The sequence below is a fragment of the Neolamprologus multifasciatus genome, chromosome 7, assembly GCF_963576455.1.
Source record: "Neolamprologus multifasciatus chromosome 7, fNeoMul1.2, whole genome shotgun sequence".
NCBI classification, from domain to species: Eukaryota; Metazoa; Chordata; class Actinopteri; order Cichliformes; family Cichlidae; genus Neolamprologus; species Neolamprologus multifasciatus.
Genome location: NC_140445.1, coordinates 47,723,924 through 47,745,376, shown reverse-complemented (window position 1 = coordinate 47,745,376; position 21,453 = coordinate 47,723,924). Strand labels below are relative to the sequence as shown.

Genomic DNA, 21,453 nt, shown 5'->3' with positions numbered 1-21,453 from the left:
GCTAACGGGTCGGCTACGAGCTAAGCTAGCGAAACAGTACAGAGACAGTGAGGGAATACTTTGGCTATAAATTAGGTAGTGAGTACACAGAAAGTGTGCTTGCACGTGAAGCACGTGAAGATTATACTGTGAAAAAAGAATGTATTTAAAAGTTGTTAATTAAACTGCTAAGCAAATAAGCTACTCAGAAACACCACTGTGTTTGAGCAGGAACAGGAAGCGATACTATACCACAGAGCGAGCGAACACCAAGTGACAGCCAGTGTTGTTGTGGAGCATGCAGGATTGACAATTTGCTTTGAGGTAGAAGCCAAGAAAAGTGTACTTTGTGTCTATGAACAGTGAACACCCGTGTGCACACCTGTATGGATGAGCACGCTTGTATTCGAAAGGTTTCTCCATGTAACGATCTGCTAGAGGGTATGGGGAGCCATAGCCCAGTCCCCCAGGGCATGAAGCAGGCATGGAGGAGATCCAGGCCCCAGAGTGTGAGACCCCAAGGAGGACCACCGGAGGGGCTTCCGTGCCACCCTCCTGGGAAGAGTGAGAGGATGGAGGAGGAATGGAGAAGAAGTGGACTGGTTCCAGTTTTTAAGGACAAGGGGGATGTGCAAAACTGTGCCATATATTGAAGCTGCAGGAAAGAGTTGGTGAAAAAAGTTTACGGAGAGAGAGGTGACCATCAGTGAGTAGTAGTATGGCTTCATAAGTAAATAGGAAGACCACAGAAAAGATTCAAGGGTATAGTGAAGGAGGGTTGGTGTAACAGAGGAGGATGCAAGGGATGGGGTGAGATGGAGAAAGATGATCTGCTGTTGCAACTCCTAAAGTGGGCAGTGAAAGAAGAAGATTCCCAAGTGTGATACATTTATTGAGTTAAGATGGTCAGTTTAGTGTAACGACAAATCTACTCAACTGGAAATAAACCTGAAAACAACAATTCCTCAGAAGTAGACTATTTCCATTCTAAGATATTAAAATACAATATTCATTTCTAAAAAGGAAGAAAGAATTGCTATCGAGGCTACAAGAGCTCCCAGAAATCGATGGAATCTAAAATACAAACAAAAAACCCAACCCCAGGAAATACATTTTTTAATGAGTTACAGTCCAACACCATTTAAATCTCAAAGATTATATTTATTATAACATAGCATACAAATCAACTCTTAATTCTCTAAATCAAGCAAATTCTAAGGTGATGAAATGTCCACACTGTTTCTGTGGAATATTAGTGAGTGGAAAATGAAACATCTCAATAAAAAGATTTTCCTGCCATGAATGAGCTGAGATCCCCGTCAGTGAATATGCAGCATGATCCACAGCTACAGAAAAAAAGGTTTTTGTGAACAAAGAAGAATTCCATATACTGTCATTCATTGTTCCGTATGTAATTTAGCAGACGCCAAATGCAGTGTGCTTATTTTTCACCTGGGTGTAGATAGATAGGCACAAACATTAATTTAATTGGCTAAAAATCATCTTTATATACATTTACCTTCACTGAAATATGTAAAAACAATATATATGAAATGTTATCTTTTCCAAACAAAAGACATGCCAACAGAGACAAATCATAGTCAAAATCTCATAATGAAGACTTATAATAAAATTGATGTTAATATTTTAATTGATGTTAAGTCATAGCAGCAAGCAATGCACTGCAATCTGTTAAAAGGAAGCGTTTTGGCAGGGTTTGTTACTTTGAGAGCTTAATATTATATCCCTTCCCATACAACTATCATCGTAATAATGAAAAACAGGAGTCCAAGGGCAACCAGGACTGTGGAAGTGATGTTAAGCTGGCGAGCAGTGGCCCCATAATGCCGTGCACCCTCCAAATCTCCAACCACCTTCCGGTCTCTGGCCTAAAAAGACAGAAACATATAGATTGTAAAAGTGTAGTTGGAGTTCATGGATATTAACTTGATCTATGTGGTAAAATCAATATAATGTAGGTCATAGTAAGCAGACAGTGAAAAACTGATGTATTTATTCATGCACACAAATGTACACACACAGACACAAACACTCAGAAGAATAACAGATGCTCAAAAAAACTGATTTAATTAACCTCACCTTGATAGAATAAATGAGAGCTGCAAGTCCAAGACAACAGGGGTTTGAGTAGGCAAAGCAGAGGAGGGACCAGATAATATGGTCCTTTGGAGGCTCAGTGACGATGTTCACACTGGTGTGCTGAAGCAATACAGATCCTCCAGGCTGTCCAGAGGGCCCATCATAGGGCCTCACCTGCATTGGAACATAAGCTGGAGGTTTCATTGCTCTCACTGGTCTGGCCTCAGCTGCAGTTTGGAGAGACGAAAGATGTTGAAAAGAGTTACTGACATTGATCATTTCATTTTTGAAGTCTTTGGGCAGTAAGGGAGTTAAAGCAGTTGTCTCTGTTAGAAACTGAACAGTAACAGCTGTGTCTTTGGGGTCCAGGCTTTTCCAAAAGGTTGTTGTGTCCTCACAACTGAATTTTTCTTAAATATTTGAATTATGAATTCACTGAATAAATTAGTAAATATAAATAAACAATGTAAATAATATGACTGTGAGTAAATGGTTTGAGACAAAGCACACGATTTTTTGAGGATTCTGGACTCACAGTTGGTGACACAAACTAAGTTAGCATGAAGTGACATCAAAAATCTGCTTACGCACAGTGATAAAATCTCTCTTCTGCTTTTTACATTTAACGGGTCTGACATGCTGGATGAAATATGCTGAGTGTCAGAGAGCTTGAGCACATAAACATCACCTACCGCCCCTCCCCCAATTCTGAAGCCTACATTTAACACAGAACAAATGCAGATGTTGTCTTCTGAAAACTGTACTAACCACCACAGCCACAAAATTCAATTTCAATTACAACCAAAGAGAAACATAAAGATTCTTATGTCACATCTTCAATATATGGCAGAGAAACGTCAAGAAAAAGTCTCGCACAAGATTCCTCCATTGTGCAACAGCCTCATCGTGAAAACAGACAGCATTGCTACACACACACGCAGCTACACAGACTCAAAAGAAAATGGAAATAAAAAAGTTTTCCTACTTTGAAGTTCATCGTGCCTCTCCTCAGACTCTACTAAGACAACCCGATCTTCGTTTCTAGTATCACGAAACATGTCAGTCATTGCCTTCAGCCGTCTGTAATTATGTGAGCGTAACAGCGTGCTCAGCATACAGGAGTTGAAAGCAGACGTTGGTTTCGTTTCACATTTGTGTTGTGCTGTGTGGGTTCAGGAATTTGCGTCATTGGCATGATCAAACAGGATAAGGAAGGAAGTTCAACACAGCCTTTGTTGTTACAGTGACAATCAGATACAGTAGGTAAAACAAATATTGAACACTTTTCTAAGTAAATATATCTTGAAAGGTGGTATTGACATGAAATTCTCACCAGATGTAAGCAACAATCTATCCAGTAGATGTCCATAAATTATGTGTTCTAATGAGAAACAGTATAGCGAAGGAATTTTGAACACATGAGGAAATGGAGATGCAAAAAAGGCAAGCAAAGTCATGACACTGGAGGTCAGGACACAGAGGAGTGAAAAGAATTACTATTAAGAGTTATCCAATTGCCAAGAAAGTAGTGAACCTGTGGAGCACTACAGAAAGATCTGGAATCAGCATGGAAAATTGTTTCAAAGACAATAAGTAATGAGGTCAACCACTGTGACCTTTATGCACCATGCAAGATTCCATTGCTGAAGAAAAAGCAAGTTGAAGAGCGTTTAAAGTTTGCTGAACAACATTTAGACAAGCCTGTGAAATACTCTGAGAATATAGTATGGTCAGATCAGACCAGATGAGATACAATACACACCATGTTTGGAGGTCAAAAGGCACTGCATATCACTCCACAAACACTAGACCAAGTGGAATCTGGAGGTAAGAATATGATGGTGTAGGGATGTTTTTCAGCAAGTGGGACTGACTGCTCACTTTCAGCTTTTTTTAGAGAAAGAAAATAAAGTCAGACCCAGCCAATCACTTGACCTGAATCCAGCTGAAAGTCTGTGGAAAGAGCTAAAGCTACATTTTTCAATGCCTCTGCAAAATGGGTTAAAAAACATAAACAACTGTGGGATACTGTTTGTCCATGATTTGAACAGGGGGAACAAATTGTGGCAGGATGAGCGCGATATCATTTGTATCCCACTGTAACGTCAGGAGTAGTTAGTCATTACAAGAAGTGTTTGTGAATTAAAAATCAAGAATGTGGGATACTGTTTGTCCATGTTTTGGAGAGCCCATGCTCCCGACACAGGGAAACCCAATTCTGCAGGGGAGACCTACCTTGGCACTTGTGCAGGTGAAGCCAGAGGGAAGATATGCTTCACCATATTTTCTAGTCTTTAGCTTGGAAGGAAGTTGGTTTGGAAACATATTTGGCGATGCTTCATCTCCTGCTTTGCATTTGTGTGTGTCCATTATGCTAGCAGTGTCCAAGCGTTACTTTTTTTTTTTTTTTCTTTTCATACTGCGCCCCCCTCTCAATGGTTCTGCGGGGCAGGCCCCACACTTTGGGAACCTCTGCCTTAGAGTTAAAGTGGGGTTTGGCTGGTGGGAGCACCCTAAGATTTGGACATATAGGGAATATAATTACATAGAAATAAGTGATCATGATAATTTGTACTGTCAGCTCCAGCAGATTTAACCTGGTGTACAGGCTGTGATGAGCTAAACTGTGCTGATGATGCTCTGTGTTTCTCTGCCCTTTGTGAACTTAGCCAGCTCAACTCAATAAGATCTAACTCAGTGTTAGCCCCGTGATTTATTATCTTTCCAGGATATACCAGGCCTTTTGCCCTGTACAAGTTCCTGTGTCAGACATGATTTTTTTTGGAGAAGAAGCAAAACACAGTTGTTGAGGCCTGACTTTTGCAAGACAAAACACTCATAGTAGGGTAGGTCTGATCAATAAATACAATAAAGACATAATTAACTACCAAACAAACACAACTGCCACTTAACACACTGTGTTGTTATGTTAAGTTTTCAACTTAATGATTTGTTTGTAGTTTTCCAGGGACAATGTTAAATACTGTGGTTTAAGGTAAAGATGGTCTGATACCACGTTTTTATGTCCGATACTGATATCATAAATTTGGATATCTGCCGATACCGATATGAAGCCGATATAGTGTATTTTTTAATCAATAAAACTGTTTTTAATATCTTGCTGCATGTGATGGACCGAGCAGTGAAGGAAACTTAGGCACAGGTTAAAGTCCAAAAAAATGATTATTTTTATTTAACCCAAAAAAACATAATTAGTTAAATCATGCCAAAAGAATCAAAATCTTGGGCCCATAAAAGAGGTCAAAATAACAAAACTCTACTCAAAGTCGACAACACTACTGATAACTCAAACAAACTGACCTAACTTAACGAGACAAAGGGGAAACTTAAATAGTGGCTGATCAGCCCACAAAAACAGGAGAAGGGGTAAAATACACAAAACCTAACTAAACCAAACATAATGAACTCCAATTCCCCCCCCCCCCCATGGTCCCAAGTTATGGCATGAACCAATTTGTAGACTTCCTTTAAAACTCGCTCCGCCCCTTTTCCACCTCTTGGCTCCTTAATCAAGGGACTGGAACAGCTGGAACTAAGGTAACTCAGAAAACAAAAGATTAATCATACATAACAGTGTAAACTAAAATGTGCGCACTTATTTTAGAATACAGTGTTATGTGGATATGTGGATTAACTCTAAACAAAAACCAGTTATTTATTGTCCTGTAAATTAATTCCTATATTTAAAGAAAGACAAATGTGAATGGAATGTTACTTGTAAGCCTCTACCCTAACATGGTGGGTATTACCACTGTGTGGCTGTAAGTGCAGCCATCACACTGCATTTTGTATAAGTTCATACTTAAGTTTTAAAAAACAAAACACTGAAGCTATTCTGTTATATCTGTATGCAAAAACACACTGCACCCAAAATATTTCATAGTTCAGCAATACTGATCAATCTAATAAACTTAAACCTACTCCATCCTCCCTATTCTGGTATTTTAAAGAGTACTTAGCAGAACTATTAAACAACCTAACTGATAGGGTTGCCAACTCCCTGCAAAAAAAAATAGGGAACCACCCCCCACCCTCCGCCTCGTGATGACGTAATCAACTTTAATTTAATGTACCTGTAAAAAAGAAATGCACAGAAATCAATTATTTTTCTACAATATTTAAATAGATTAAACATCTTTCTTCAACAGAATTGCAGACTGCACAGATGGTACCTTCCCAAAGGAAAAAGTACTATAGCTTACTAGGGTATGTTAGACTTAATAGTTACTATATACAGTAATAGACTTCTATACATTTTACATCAGATTAAAACTTGGGGTGTAATATTCAGATAATACTCCTCCACATACTCCTCCGACAAGCTAAGGTTATGAGCTGAGTTACGCCATGTTGCAAGTTTTGTGAGGTGCTTTTGTGATATTTAATAGATCGGATTACAGTTTTTTATTTCCCTCCGATATCCGATGTAGTAATTTAGGTCAGTATCGATACTGATACCAATATGCAATATCAGATCCGTCCATCCCTAGTTTAGGGTATGTAATGTACCACTTACCATAAATGGCCAAATCTAATCTCATAATAAAACTTTTTTTAACTTAAGAAATTGATAAAGGTTCATTGTGTCATAATATTTATACAGACCAAATGCTGACATCCCCTGGCCATCAGTTACTATTAAATTTAAGTGGAGGGAAGAACTTAAGCAAGCAAGAAATTTATTAATATATCACTTTCGGAACAGCTCCCAGCTGAAAACAAAGTGATGTACATTTGATATGGCAAAAACGATACAATGAATAAAGATAAGTCATAAGTAAAATGATCGTTAGAATTAATTTTAAAATAATAAAATCAGCACAAATAGCAAAAATAAAATAGTATAAAATTATAATTAGAACTGCATTCAAGACAATAAAATCAGCACATTAGATTACACTAAAACAACAAAATCAGGGTCATACTGTGTCATACGCCAACAAGTAAAAATTGGTTTTAAGACGTGTTTTAAAAGAGCACAATGAAGGGGCCTCTCTAATGTGCTGGGGCAGATTGTTCCAGAGATTAGGAGACCCAGGGGGTGATTAAGGACAAAGAAGCTCAGAGAGGTAAGGTGGGGCAAGACTGTTTAAACATTTAAAAAGAAATATTAGTATTTTACAATGAACTCTAAGATATACAGGCAGCCAATGGAGTGAAGCGAAGATGGGAGTTATGTGCTCTCTTTTGTGAGTTCTGTTAAAAGTAGTGCAACAGGCTTTGAACCACCTGCAGATGAGAGAGAAGAAACTAACTCCAAAATACAGTGCATTAGAGTAATCTAAATGAGATGAAATAAAAGCATGGATTACTGTTTCAAAATGCGGCCTGGATAAAATAGGTCTTACCTTTGCCAAGCGCCTTAAATGATAAAAACTGTACTTGACAGTAGCCCTAATTTGAGTTGAGTTCAATTGAAAATCACTGTCCATCTTAAAACCCAGGTTAGTAACAACAGGTTTAAAATACTCTGCCAGGGGTCCCAAATCAATAGTGGTCCGATAGAACCAAACAGTCACCTCAGTTTTGCTTGAATTACATCGTTAAAAAGTTTAGGGACATCCAAGATTTAATATCTTCTAGACATGCTAGAAGTGGTTTAATAGAGAACGCATCTTTCTGCTTCAGAGGGAGATAAATCTGGCAGTCACCAGCATAGCAGTGGAAGGATATTCCATGCCTTCTGAGGATGGTTCACAAGAGTTGTAAATATAATGAAAAAAGCAAAGGCCCTAAAATTGAGCCCTGCGGGACCCCTAACTGAAAAGTGAAAATGACTCAAATCCTAAAAAGTTAAAACTAAAAGTTCTGTCAGAAAGATGAGACCTAAACCAATTCAAAGCAGTATCATAAATGCCTTGCAAGATGGTGTAAGCGGGACAGTAAAATGTTGTAGTCTACAGTGTCAAAAGCAGCTGTTAGGTCAAAGAGGACAAGAACAACATGATTACCAGAATTACAGGTAAGAAAGATATCATTAAAAATCTATAAGATTGGTGACTTAGTGCTATGGAGGTTTTTAAAACCTGTTTGGGATACCTCTAAGATACCATTCTCATTTTTAAAAAATCCATCAATTGGCAATAAACAATTTTCTCTAAGATTTGTTTATTATTATATTCATTTATTTTTATTATATTCATTGTTTTCATGAATGGCCAAATGGTCTGTTGCAATGAATTATGGGACGCCTTTTTCTCCTCCCTTTTTATAAAGGATGCTCCAGTGCTAACGGAAGCAACAAAGGAAGCACCGAAGCACCTTTCTTTAGCATTTGGATAATCGGAGCAGCTTTTATAATGACCGCCACAGTTCCTAACTGAGAGACTAAGCAAAATGAACTATTAGAACACACCCCTATTTCTGAAATTAAACAATGGGTCTGAAGCTGTGTTTTTCTTTACAGAATTTGAGGCTTAATAACAAGTCAAAGAAGCAACTAACTTAATCTCAGTGTAAATGATAATAGTACGGTTCTCTGTGAGCATAATCAGATAGATTTGCCGTCACAGAACCTTAATTAAGATTAAAATCACAAATCCAATGACAAACAGGACGGTGGCGGCAATGTTAAGCCCACGGGCAGTGAGCCCATGACGTCGTGCACCCTCCAGATCTCCGGCCACCTTCCGGTCTCTGGCCTAGAAGGACAGAAACATATAGACTGTAATAGTGTAATCATCTTTATCCCAATGTAAATTGAAACTGAAAATGTTAAGCATAGCCTAAGTTTAATTTTCTGGAAAAGTTACGCTTCCTGTTTTTAGTAAACACAAGCAATTATAATAATAATCCCAGTTGCCCGTTTTTGTTTTTTTTTTGTGCCCATATAGTTTCCTTGTTACTATCAGTGTAGGAAATAATGTAAACTGTATAACATATTTAAGATATTTCTTTCATCAAATCATTTATCTCTATTTTTATCTTTATTGTGCTGTGTACATTGTTGTGCTTCAGCCCAAACTGTTCTTATGACTCTTGCAATGGTCTTAGTTAGGACTGAGTTTTCCTTGGAAAGTATTAGAACACACTTTTCCACTGATTTAGTCAGTTTTTTGCACTCTCAGTTTTGGTGTTTGTTGTGTTCGATGCCATGATCATGTAGCTTGATTTATATGGTAAATCAATGTATATTATGTATATAAGATATGGTAGGCAGGCAAGTATATATTTGCATACAAACACACCTTGATAGAATAAATGAGAGCTGCAAGTCCAAGACAACAACAAGGGTGTGAGTGGAGAAAGCAGAGGAGGGACCAGATAATATGGTCCTTTGGAGGCTCAGTGATGACGTTCACACTGGTGTGCTGAACCAATACAGATCCTCCAGGCTTTCCAGAGGGCCCATCATAGGTCCTCACCTGCATTGGAACATAAGCTGGAGGTTTCATTGCTCTCACTGGTCTGACCTCAGCTGCAGTTTGGAGAGAGGAAAGATGTTGAAAAGAGTTACTGACATTGATTATTCCATTTTTGAAGTCTTTGGGCAGTGAGAGAGTTAAAGCAGTTGTCTCTGTTAGAAACTGAACAGTAACAGCTTTGGGGTCCAGGGGTCCAACTTTCCAAAAAGGTTGCTATGTCCACTCACCTGATTTTTGAATTGTGAAATCTGAATTCACTGAATAAATTGATAAATATAAATAAATAATGTAAATGATATGAATATGAAACATGTTTTGGGACAGAACACACGATTTTCTGAGGATTCTGCACTCACAGTCGGTGATACAAACTAAGTTAGCATGCAGTGACATCAAAAATTTGCTTACGCACAGTGATAAAATCTCTCTTCTGCTTTTTACATGAAGCCATTCTGCTGAGTGTCAGTGGGCTTGAGCACATAAACATCACCTACCGCCCTTCCCCCAATTCTGAAGCCTACATTTACTATCTTGATTGCTTTTCTGTAAGTGAGCACAGAACAAATGCAGATGTCTTCTTCTGAAAACTGTACTAACCTTACCAATACTGCACCACCAATTACACCAATTACAACCAAAGAGAAACATAAAGATTCTTATGTCACAACTTCAATATATGGCAGAGAAACTTCAAGAAACAGTCTTGCACAAGATTCCCCCATTGTGCAACAGCCTCATAAAAACAGACAGCATTGCTACACACACACAGCTACACAGACACAAAACGAAATGGAAATTAAAAAGTTTTCCTACTTTGAAGTTCATCGTGCCTCTCCTCAGACTCTACCAAAACAACTGAATCTTCAGTTCCAGTATCACGAAACATTAAATGTCTGTGAAGAACCTTCACAGACATTTAATATTAATATTATATATCAATATTTAACAAGAGCAAGTTTCATTTCCCTGGTTTTACTACCACACCGTTCACCAAAACGCAGCAAACCATCACCATTTTTATCCAGAAGGGTCACCTCTTCACCCTCACATGGAAGAAGTAATCTGATTGGCATGGTGGTATGTTTGAAGCAGGGATTTCAGAGTGCCCCTTGCTGGAACCCAGTCACAATGTGTTTCATCAATTGCTATGACCTCAGAGTGCATCGAAAATAAAACTAATAGGCTATATGAACATATTTAGAACTTACCGGAATGAAAATGTCTGGAGCACACCAACAGATTTTTGGAGATGGAAGAGAACTGAATACCAGCTCGTCTCACAGCTGCTATCCAGACTAGTGATGGTAATTCCGGCTCATTTCAGCTCAGCTCCGGCTCTTTCAGCTCCGAAGCGGCTCTTCGGGTTGATTTGTTGCTTTAAATAATTTATTATTAACAACAATATAAAATGATGCACAAAATGAACTACTACTGTAAAAAATGTGCTTTTTATTTATAAATGTTTATCATATAAATATTATTTTATCTATTCACAGCACATAAAATGTAAAAAATATATATATTTAAAGTACAAAAAACAACTATTTACAATTAATTTTTCAGCTTTTTTCCTTTTAAACCAATTCAAAATAAAACAACACAAAACACTGTGAACCACAACACAATAAAATATTGATTAAAATATACAAAACAAAAAGAAAAAGATGAACAACCAGATCTTTAATTAAAGGGAAGGTTGGCATTAAGAAATACCAAGTGCCTTAGATTTGAGGAGCTGATCCAGTTTCTTCTGTCATTAATTATCTGTCTGAGATTCTCTCAGAGGGGACTGATGTTGCCACAATGCACAGTCTCCGTGTCATCACCTGGGTAAGACGTGGATAAATTGAAGCCTTGGTCAGTGGATCTGCACTTCTCTGGCAGGGGCTCATCAATGTAGGATCTTACTTCCAGTATTGCATCTGCTGAGGGATTCCTTCTGGTAGTGTTTCTAGTTGCTCGTTCTTCAAAGAACACTATTAAGCATTAGTTATTCATCTGTTAAGCATTAGTTAGTGGCTACTTAATTATCTCTACAGCATCTACAAAGTATTTCTCATAATCAGTTAGTTTACAAGCACTGCTTTGAACACTTTATTCATGATGAATAAGCTAATGTATAAAACTCCTTATTAATTATGTTTTCATGTTCTAAAACTCATTGATCAATCATTTATAAACACTACTCTGCATCAGTTACAAACCTGTCATTTCAGGATGTTCAATGGTATACAAAATCATTGGTAAAAGGTAAGTAGATGGTTAGCATATGTAACCCAGAGTAAAATCAGTTTTACTAGAATTTAGTAATTTCCTGCCATTGAACACATCACAAATACATGACTCCAACCACATGACTTTGCTCAGCCGATTGGCTAATTGGCTGCTGCCGGTCCAAACAATTTGATTTTGATTTTTGATTTGACCGATAGTTGTTGAATAACAAATGTTGTGAAGCTATATAATATGTATATAGCAGTTGAAATGTTTTAGTTAAATCCTTATTGGTTAAATATACTGTTTGTTTATTTATTTATAAATTGTGTACACAGGAACAAGAATAACTTAATGTATTTAGCTTAACTGGCTGACATTTTTGTATTATTCTTGGCCTTGTTTATTTAATGCAGGCCAGGTGAACCTTTTTGGGTATGGAAAAGGATGGCGAGCCAATGAAGTGGAGTTCAAGTTATTTTACGAAGGAATTAAGGAATTAAGAAGGCATCGGTGGGCAAGTGACGAAAACAGGGCGTTGTTGGAATGCTACTATGCAAGTAACCCTGGCGGAAGGGGTTACATGAATAGGATGAGGGACCTATGGATTCTTCGATACCCAACATCCACAATGACGGCGAAACAACTAGTAGCTCAGTGTTCCAACATTCGAAAGAAGGGAGTGCTCTCACAGCTAGAGATTGACAAGGTACAACATAAATGCTACGGCAAGGGCAAGCCAGGACGCTAGGTCATCACCCCCACCCGAGATTGGGTACAAAGCCCCAAGTGCAATAGGAGAAGGATCGTTGAGTGCGAGAGGAACTGACCTGAAAGATAGGATCATGGCCAAGCTTGAGACCTGGATACCCCGTAGCCGGTTACCAAGATTACGTGAAGTACCCTCAGAAGGTCTGCTAGATGATGTTAATGCAGCACTACGGATGATACCTACAGCCACGCTTACCTAGACTAACAAGCTGATCCACTATATATATAAATATATATATATGTGTGTGTGTGTGTATATCAACAACATCCTTATCAGTATCTGATTAAAAGACCCGAATTCATTGAATTAAACATTTATAAATACAATTTAAATTTTCTGTTTTACAAATATAATTTGCAAAACTCTCGTTCTCTTTGAAAGGAATCAATCGTCTTCTTCTTCTGTCCTGGCTTTCTTGTATCCTTTTGCACTGAAAGTGTTAGACATTATGATTTTTCCTTGGTAAATACAGTAACTGTACATTTTCATTTAAAGCACTGAAAAGGTTCGTTTGGTGATATTTTTGAGCTGTTGGGCTTAATTGCCCAGTAACCAAATATCACCAAACACCATTTTTCTTTATCTTTCCATTTTCTAACTAATTTTGTAGTTTGTAACGTCGTGAGTTTATAATTAATGTGATAATATCAAATGGACATTTTAGCAGTGGACCATTAGTAGTGATGTGCGATACCACTGATTTCCTTTCCGATCCGATACATCCGATATAAGTAAAATTCAGGGTGGTATCGACAATACTGATCCGATACCAATACTCTGTACAAAAACTTAATGTTTCATTGTATTTCATAATGCAATTATATATTGTATTATGTAATTGTAGTAATAATATAAGGATATAGCTTAATAATGATTAAAGGACATCAGACTACTTGTTCATATTGCTTAATAATGCAGAATTATCATATAGAAATAAAAAAAACTTGAAGTTGTGCGCTGTTTGAACACCTTGCCTGCCTGCAGCACTAAAGGACTCTGCGAGAGACATCTGTCTCGCCCTAGCCGCACCTGTCCCTTTCTTCCTCTTCACTTTGCCTCAACATAAGCTCATCATATTCTGTGACATGATTTACTCTGAGGTGTTTGACGAGGTTAGTGGTGTTGCCACAACACCTCACTGTCTTGCCACATGTATCGCAATTCGCGTCTTGGCTGTTTGTGGAGGTAAAAAATTTCCACACATGACTCCGTTTACGCTCAGCCACTGTTGTGAGTGCGCATGCCAGGGGCTGCGACACATTTATACAGCTGTATTTCGCATATGTCTATGAAAGGCGTAAGAGGAAGTAGTATCAACACTTTAGGAGTTGCAACAGCAGATCATCTTTCTCCAGCTCACCCCATCCCTTGCATCCTCCTCTGTTACACCTACCCTCCTTCACTATACCCTTGAATCTTTTCTGTGGTCTTCCTATTTTCCTATGAAGTAGTGATGTCGCGAACGAAATGGCTCTTAGAGCCGGCTCTTTGACGTGAACGACGCGAGCCGGCTCTTTGACGTGAACGACGCGAGCCGGCTCCTTATCGCGAGCCGTGGGGTTTTTTCCCTTTCTCTCACCCTCTCTCTCTCTCGCACTTTTTTTCCGCTTCACTCCAGACGCGAGCCTTGTGCTTTACGCTGGGCAGAGGGGGGAGGGGCGGTAGTTACACTCAGTATCACAGGAACAGAGCCGGAGAGAGAAAGAGAGCCAGGGACAACAACGTCACATTAGAAAGGTATAGTAATCATCCACAACTATTTTCAGTTGCAGATGATAAAGGATTCAGAAAGTTTATTCATGCAGGTCCATATGACAGAGAATATGCATCTTCTTTTTGTTTTCACATTATAATTTATATTTAATTGTGTTGTGGTTTGCAGTGTTTTGTGTTGTTTCACTTTAAATTTATAAAAGGAAAAAGCTGAAAATTCAAACAGTTAAAAGTTGAAATGTGAATAGTTGATGTTTGTATTATATGATTTATTTATTACATTTTACGTGGAGTGAATAAATAAAAGTATATTTACGGTGGCCCCTAAAGACAAAGCACATACAAACTTCAAATCACGTGCGAACTCTGAAGCACGTACAAACCCCAAAGCACGTACAAACTCCAAAACACGTACAAACTCCAAAACACGTAAAAATACGTACAAACTCCAAAACACGTAAAAACTCAGAAGCACATAAAAACTCAAAACACGTACAAAAGACAACAGAAGTGCTCCAGGATGCTAGGGGCAGTGTTGAACTTTTGTTACCTAGTGGCTACACAAGCCAGCAAGTACCAACAACCGGATTTGGTGTGTGGTAATAACAGGTAAATGAACATTTTTTTTATTATTATTTGACTATATATGAATGCTTGTGTATAAATACACAAACAATACACATATGCTTTCATGCTTTCAATTGTGTAATTTAAGTGATCTAGGTAGCTCTGTTTTGGAAGTTCAGTTCATGCTAGAAATGTGTTTTGGACTATGTATGTGCTTTTTGGAGTTTGTACGTGTTTTGTCTCTAGGGCCACCGCATATATTTATATATAAACATATATAAATAAAACCACTTTTTTTTAACATTAGTAATTCCTTTTGTGCATAATTTTATATTATTGTTAATTATTAATTAATTAAAGCAACAAACAACCTGAAGAGCCGGTGCGGAGCCGAAAGAGCCGGCTCTTTTAGTGAGCCGAACCGAAAGAGCCGGTTCTCTAAAAAGAGCCGGAAATCCCATCACTAATGCCGTGGAAGAGTTCAGGTCTTAGGAGGTTAAAACAACAATTCCTCAGAAGTAGACTATTTCCATTAAACTACAACATACATTTCAAAAAAGGAAGAAAGAATTGCTACTGAGGCTACAGAGCTATTAATTAACTAAATTAATGGAATCTGAAAAAATAAAATAAAATAAAACCCTAGTAATATTTTTTAATGAGTTACAGTCCAACACCCTTTAAATCTCAAAGATAATATTTTTTTTTATAACATAGCATACAAGTCAACTCTAAATTCTCTAAATCAAGCAAATTCTAAGGGGATGAAATGTCCACACTGTTTCTGTGGAATATTAGTGAGTGGAAGATGAAACATCTCAATAAAAAGATTTTCCTGCCATGAATGAGCTGAGATCCCCGTCAGTGAATATGCAGCATGATCCACAGCTACAGAAAAAAGGTTTTTGTGAACAAAGAAGAATTCCGTATACTGTCATTCATTGTTCCGTATGTAATTTAGCAGACGCCAAATGCAGTGTGCTTATTTTTCACCTGGGTGTAGATAGATAGGCACAAACATTAATTTAATTGGCTAAAAATCATCTTTATATACATTTACCTTCACTGAAATATGAATATATATATATATATATATATATATATATATATATAAATATATCTGTTTCTGTCCATTTATATGTGTACACACACACACACACACACACACACACACATATATATATATATATATATATATATATGAAATTGTGTCTTTTTCTAACAAAAGACATAATCAAGACTGATAATAAAACTGATGTTAATATTCCTCATCCAAATTCTTTAATGATAGGTCACAGCAGCAAGCAATGCACGGCAGTCTGTTAAAAGGAAGCGTTTTGTCAGGGTTTGTTACTTTGAGGGCTTAACGAGATACCCGTGCAAAAACAACTATCATCGTAATAATGAATATCAGGAGTCCAAGGGCAACCAGGACTGTGGAGGTGATGTTAAGCTGGCGAGCAGTGGCTCCATAATGCCGTGCACCCTCCAAATCTCCAACCACCTTCCGGTCTCTGGCCTAAAAGGACAGAAACATATAGATTGTAAAAGTGTAGTTGGAGTTCATGGATATTAACTTGATCTATGTGGTAAAATCAATATAATGTAGGTCATAGTAAGTAGACAGGTAAAAATTAATATATTTTTTTTATGCACGCACACACACACACACACACACAGAAGTATAACAGATGCTTAGTTCATGAAAAAAACTATTTATTTAACCTCACCTTGATAGAATAAATAAGAGCTGCAAGTCCAAGACAACAGGGGTTTGAATAGAAAAAGCAGAGGAGGGACCAGATAATATGGTCATTTGGTGGCTCAGTGCTGATGATCACAGTGGTGTGCTGAACCATTGATTGTTGATCCCCATTCCCATCATACATGCTGTCCTGAAATGGATGGTAACGTGGAGGATTCGTTGTTGTCATTGTTGTGAGCTCAACTGCAGTTTGGAGAGAATAAAGGTGTTCAAAAGAGTTATTGTTGTTGATGATTTCTTTTTTGGGACAGCAGTGGAGTTACAGTGATGTTAATATAATATAATATAATATAATATAATATAATATAATATAATATAATATAATATAATATAATATGAGAAAGTGCTTTGTGATAGAACACACACTGGCAACTAATGCAAATGTGTCTTTGAGGAGATTCTGCTCTCACAGTCGGTGACTCGACTGTGAGAGCAGAATCTCATTTCATAAGCCTGCTTAGACATACTGGCAATATGTCTCTCCAGCTTTTTACAGGAAGCAGTTGAACAGGTTTTGACTTGCTGGATGAGTATACTGGATGCCAGTAGGGTTGAGCACACTCCCCACCCCCTACTTTACCACTACAGCACCACAACCACAAAATTAAAATTCACACCGCATAGCCACATAAATGTCACAACTTCAATAAATATCACAGAGAAAACAAAATAAGTCTTAAACAAGTTTCAATTTCGGAACTGCATCACCATAAAAACAGACAAAAAGACGGTTTAAGGAAAAGTAAGACGACGCTTCTACACACACAGACACACACAGAGAAATTAAATAGTTTCCCTACTTTGAAGTTCATTCTGCTTCTATTAAAACAGACTCACTGATGGGTCTGTCTAGCACAACACCTCGCTGGAACGAGACAATTCAACTACAACAGCAAAAAGCATTGGTGTTTAATGTTCATTAACATATGACGTTTTACGTCTTACAGATATGCATGTGGACAAAGAGTACCTTGTGTGTGTGTGTGTGTGTGTGTGTGTGTGTGTGTTGGGTCCAGATGTGACCCTGTGAAGACTCCCCAAGGCTGGTGCCAGGAGTCTAGCGCTCCATCTAAACAAAGGGCTCTTATACAGATACAGAGTAGGTGTCCTCCTACCATAAATCAGTAAGAGAAGATATAACCTCTTTCATGACCTTAAGCTGTGTGTGTATGCCAGAGTGCTCTGGAAGGCACACGGAGTCTCCACAGACTACTACGGATCAAACCTCCATTATTATGCAATCGATAATAAAACTCAAAGCATATATGAGTAAATATTTCTAAGCATAAATGACAATCAACAATATAAACCTTACACTCACCTTCACTTTCACTTGTCAGTCAGTGCAAGTCCACTCAGTCTTTATGTGCAATCTGGATTGGAGTGGAGTTAACAGCCAAAGGAGACTCAGCAGCGGAAATGTGGGTGGGAAACAAAGTTTTGCATTTGCATTCGATGCAAATTATCTGGTGCGTATGCTGTGACACAACCTTTGTGTTAGTGTCTTAACAACATACATACATAATAAATATGTAGATACACACACACACACACACACATCGTTCAAGACCCCAGTTCAGACCCCAGCCTGTGCAAAGACGCCCCTGAGACAATCTAGAATCTAGACAATGTAAAAACAGTTTGACGAAAGACAGTTTAAGAAAAAGTAAGATAACACCACTACACACACACAAAGAAATACATTTTAAATTGTTTTCTTACTTTGAAGTTCATTCTGCTTCTCCTGAAACTTTACTAAAACAGACTCACCTTTACTTTCACTTGTCGATGGGGGCTCAGCAGTGGCAATGCATGTGGGTGTTTTTAACAAAATAACAGCTATCACTTCAGGCAGCCTGTAACGCCCACGTAAAAAAACAAAAAAAAAACAGGTTAGATATATGCAGGCCTTCCTGTAAGCCAGTCACTATGCTTGTTCCAGACAGGTAAGTATTGGCATCATTACAGATTATCTTAGGGGTATGAAGGAGCATAAAAAGAGGAGCATGCCCAAATGTTTTTCTGCTGTTCAATATATACACACACACACACACACACACACACACACACACATATATATATATATATATATATATATATATATATATATATATATATATATATATATATATATATATATACGTGTGTGTGAAATAAACTGCAACGGAGCAAAATATGGGTGTGTATGGTTGGAGGATGTGTTTGTGCGTGCGTGTGTGAACAGGGGGAGGGGGGGGGGGGTGCCTGAACATTTTTCTTGTAAAACAAAGGGGGGCCCAGCAAAAAAAAGTTTGGGAACCACTGTATTAAACAAATATGTAAGAATGCATTTATTACTTCCAGGCTGGACTACTGTAATTCATTATTATCAGGATGTCCAAAAAACTCGCTGAAAAGCCTTCAGCTAATCCAAAATGCTGCAGCAAGAGTCCTGACAGGGACTAGAAAGAGAGAGCGTATTTCTCCTGTTTTGGCTTCCCTTCATTGGCTTCCTGTTAAATCCAGAATTGAATTCAAAATCCTGCTCCTCACATACAAGGTCTTAAATAATCAGGCCCCATCTTATCTTAATGACCTTGTAGTACCATATCACCCTATTAGAGCACTTCGCTCTCGCACTGCAGGCTTACTTGTTGTTCCTAGAGTATTTAAAAGTAGAATGGGAGGCAGAGCCTTCAGTTTTCAGGCCCCTCTTCTGTGGAACCAGCTTCCAGTTTGGATTCGGGAGACAGACACTATCTCTACTTTTAAGATTAGGCTTAAAACTTTCCTTTTTGCTAAAGCATATAGTTAGGGCTGGACCAGGTGACCCTGAATCCTCCCTTAGTTATGCTGCAATAGACGTAGGCTGCCAGGGATTCCCATGATGCATTGAGTTTTTCCTTTCCAGTCACCTTTCTCACTCTCTGTGTATTAATAGACCTCTCTGCATTGAATCATACCTGTTATTAACCTCTGTCTCTCTTCCACAGCATGTCTTTTATCCTGTCTTCCTTCTCTCACCCCAACCGGTCGCAGCAGATGGCCGCCCCTCCCTGAGCCTGGTTCTGCCGGAGGTTTCTTCCTGTTAAAAGGGAGTTTTTCCTTCCCACTGTCGCCAAAGTGCTTGCTCACAGGGGGTCATATGATTGTTGGGTTTTTCTCTGTATCTATGAAGCGCCTTGAGGCGACTTTTGTTGTGATTTGGCGCTATATAAATAAAATTGAATTGAATTGAATTGAATTGAATTGAATTGAATTGAATTGAATTGAATTGAATTGAATTGAATTGAATTGATTTTTGTGTTTGGCAACGTTCTCCACCTCAGCACCAGCTTCACAGCTCCAACTGACATCTGCAGAGTACAGCTAGAATATATTTGAATGCATCTAGAGTGTTTAGAGCATGAGGTTTGTGGCATTTGTAACAATGGCCACTGCACAAGAGAAGGGTTCTGGGTTGGTTCCAGTTTGCATGCTTTTCTAAGGAAGCTCTGGTGCATTCATGCACATTCCAGGTGTACTGTGCGCAGTAAAAATGACGCAACATCAAAAAACCTGCCAAGTTAAACCTGCGAAAGCCTGAGCCTAGGACACTCTCAAACTTTATAGCTCTCGGCCACATGCCTCTAAAGCCTGTTAAACTACCCATGTGACATGAAATCATCTGAGTTGCTGTAATAAGTGACATATGGAGACACTCTGACCTGGGACTCTACAAACTGAAGCTGGGTCTCTCCAAAGTGAAGCTGTTAGGATATTAGTTTGGAGTTACACTTCGTGTTTTCATATTAATTAAGTATGGCTGATTTTCAAGTTTTGGATACATTGGTACATCTACAATCTAGGTGACTGTGGTTTGGGTTCATAAATGTATGACTCTCCTGAGCTTTTCAAAACATTGATACAAAGAAAAAGTTCATGTGTCACAACATTTGTACAGTTCAAATGGCGCCATCCCCTGGCCAACACTTATCAATAACTTATCAGCAGAAAAAAATTATTAAAACTTTCAGTGTTGTCATTATTGACATATTCTTCAGTAAAGCTGCTACACATAATCACAATCTAAACACAAAAAGTACAGCTCTGTTTTCTCAGCAGACAATCCAGAGCTGTACTACACCCTCATATTTGAAATAAGGGCAAAGAACATAGAAGATACAGCCCTGTTACCCAGGGAGAAAAAATATAATGGGAGAAGGGATTAGACTGTTCTTTTTATATAATCAATTCTTCACTTCTAGACAGTTTGAACACTTATCATTGTGTTACCTGCAGCGTCTTGACAGGGCTGGGCTCAGTGCCTTTGGATTGCAGAGGTGGAACCGCTGGTCTTCGACCCCATTAACAGCCGAGAGAGCGTTCAGCACAAATAATGCATGCAATGGTCATTGTTAGCAGAAGAGCAGATGTCACTTGAGCTAACTTCCATGGTTCAGGTGGTTCAAAAAGTCACAATCAAAATATTCAGTCAGAAATATAGTTAGTGTAGAAAACTGGGGTGGTAAACACTAGGCATGAATTTCCAACCACACAAGATTTTAAATATAATTCTGTGTTGAATGACTGTTTTTCAGGGAAAAGGAAGAAAAAAAAGTAATTAGACGTTTTACTTTGAAACTCATAATTGTATACACTCTCCTAAAATCCAGCAATTCATTTTTTGTACTATGTGGGGGACTTTTGTGGGAGATCTGTACATCAATCAAAATGTATGCTATCCATATGAGTCCTACTGTACTCTCAGTACAGGATATGCTGGACTTTCCAGTGATGTCATATTTGTGAGGGTTTGACTTACAGAGTACATGGACTGTTTTCAAAATGGCTGGCTTTTGCAACTTCACCATGTTATGGCAAAAAGGGAGGTAAAGGGATAAGTTTCATTTTAACAATTCATTAAAATTTCCCCTAAATCCATCAAGGTCTCCAGTGACTTACTGGTTGAAAATTAACCTCTTATCAATTACCAACTG

The 21,453-nt window shown here is 38.1% G+C and overlaps 2 protein-coding genes and 1 long non-coding RNA gene across 3 annotated transcripts; all 3 read right to left on the bottom strand.

The window, feature by feature from the left end:
• Positions 1-1,119: 1,119 nt before the first annotated feature.
• LOC146515158 (interferon-induced transmembrane protein 1-like) lies at positions 1,120-3,231 on the bottom strand. The gene is made up of 3 exons (XM_085165580.1): positions 3,065-3,231; positions 2,080-2,306; positions 1,120-1,868 (listed from the first exon to the last, which is right to left on the bottom strand). Exons 1-3 carry the CDS (start codon positions 3,192-3,194, stop codon positions 1,719-1,721), a joined length of 507 nt encoding a protein of 168 aa, XP_085021706.1. The 5' UTR covers positions 3,195-3,231; the 3' UTR covers positions 1,120-1,718.
• Positions 3,232-8,627: 5,396 nt separating this feature from the next.
• Positions 8,628-10,351, bottom strand: LOC146515157 (uncharacterized). Its single transcript, XR_014874967.1, has 3 exons — positions 10,278-10,351; positions 9,288-9,517; positions 8,628-8,741 (listed from the first exon to the last, which is right to left on the bottom strand). It is a non-coding gene; the product is annotated as an uncharacterized LOC146515157 (long non-coding RNA).
• A 5,020-nt stretch (positions 10,352-15,371) lies between these two features.
• Positions 15,372-18,229, bottom strand: LOC146515156 (dispanin subfamily A member 2b-like). Its single transcript, XM_085165582.1, has 3 exons — positions 17,817-18,229; positions 16,461-16,678; positions 15,372-16,249 (listed from the first exon to the last, which is right to left on the bottom strand). Exons 2-3 carry the CDS (start codon positions 16,662-16,664, stop codon positions 16,094-16,096), a joined length of 360 nt encoding a protein of 119 aa, XP_085021708.1. The 5' UTR covers positions 16,665-16,678; positions 17,817-18,229; the 3' UTR covers positions 15,372-16,093.
• Positions 18,230-21,453: the final 3,224 nt, after the last annotated feature.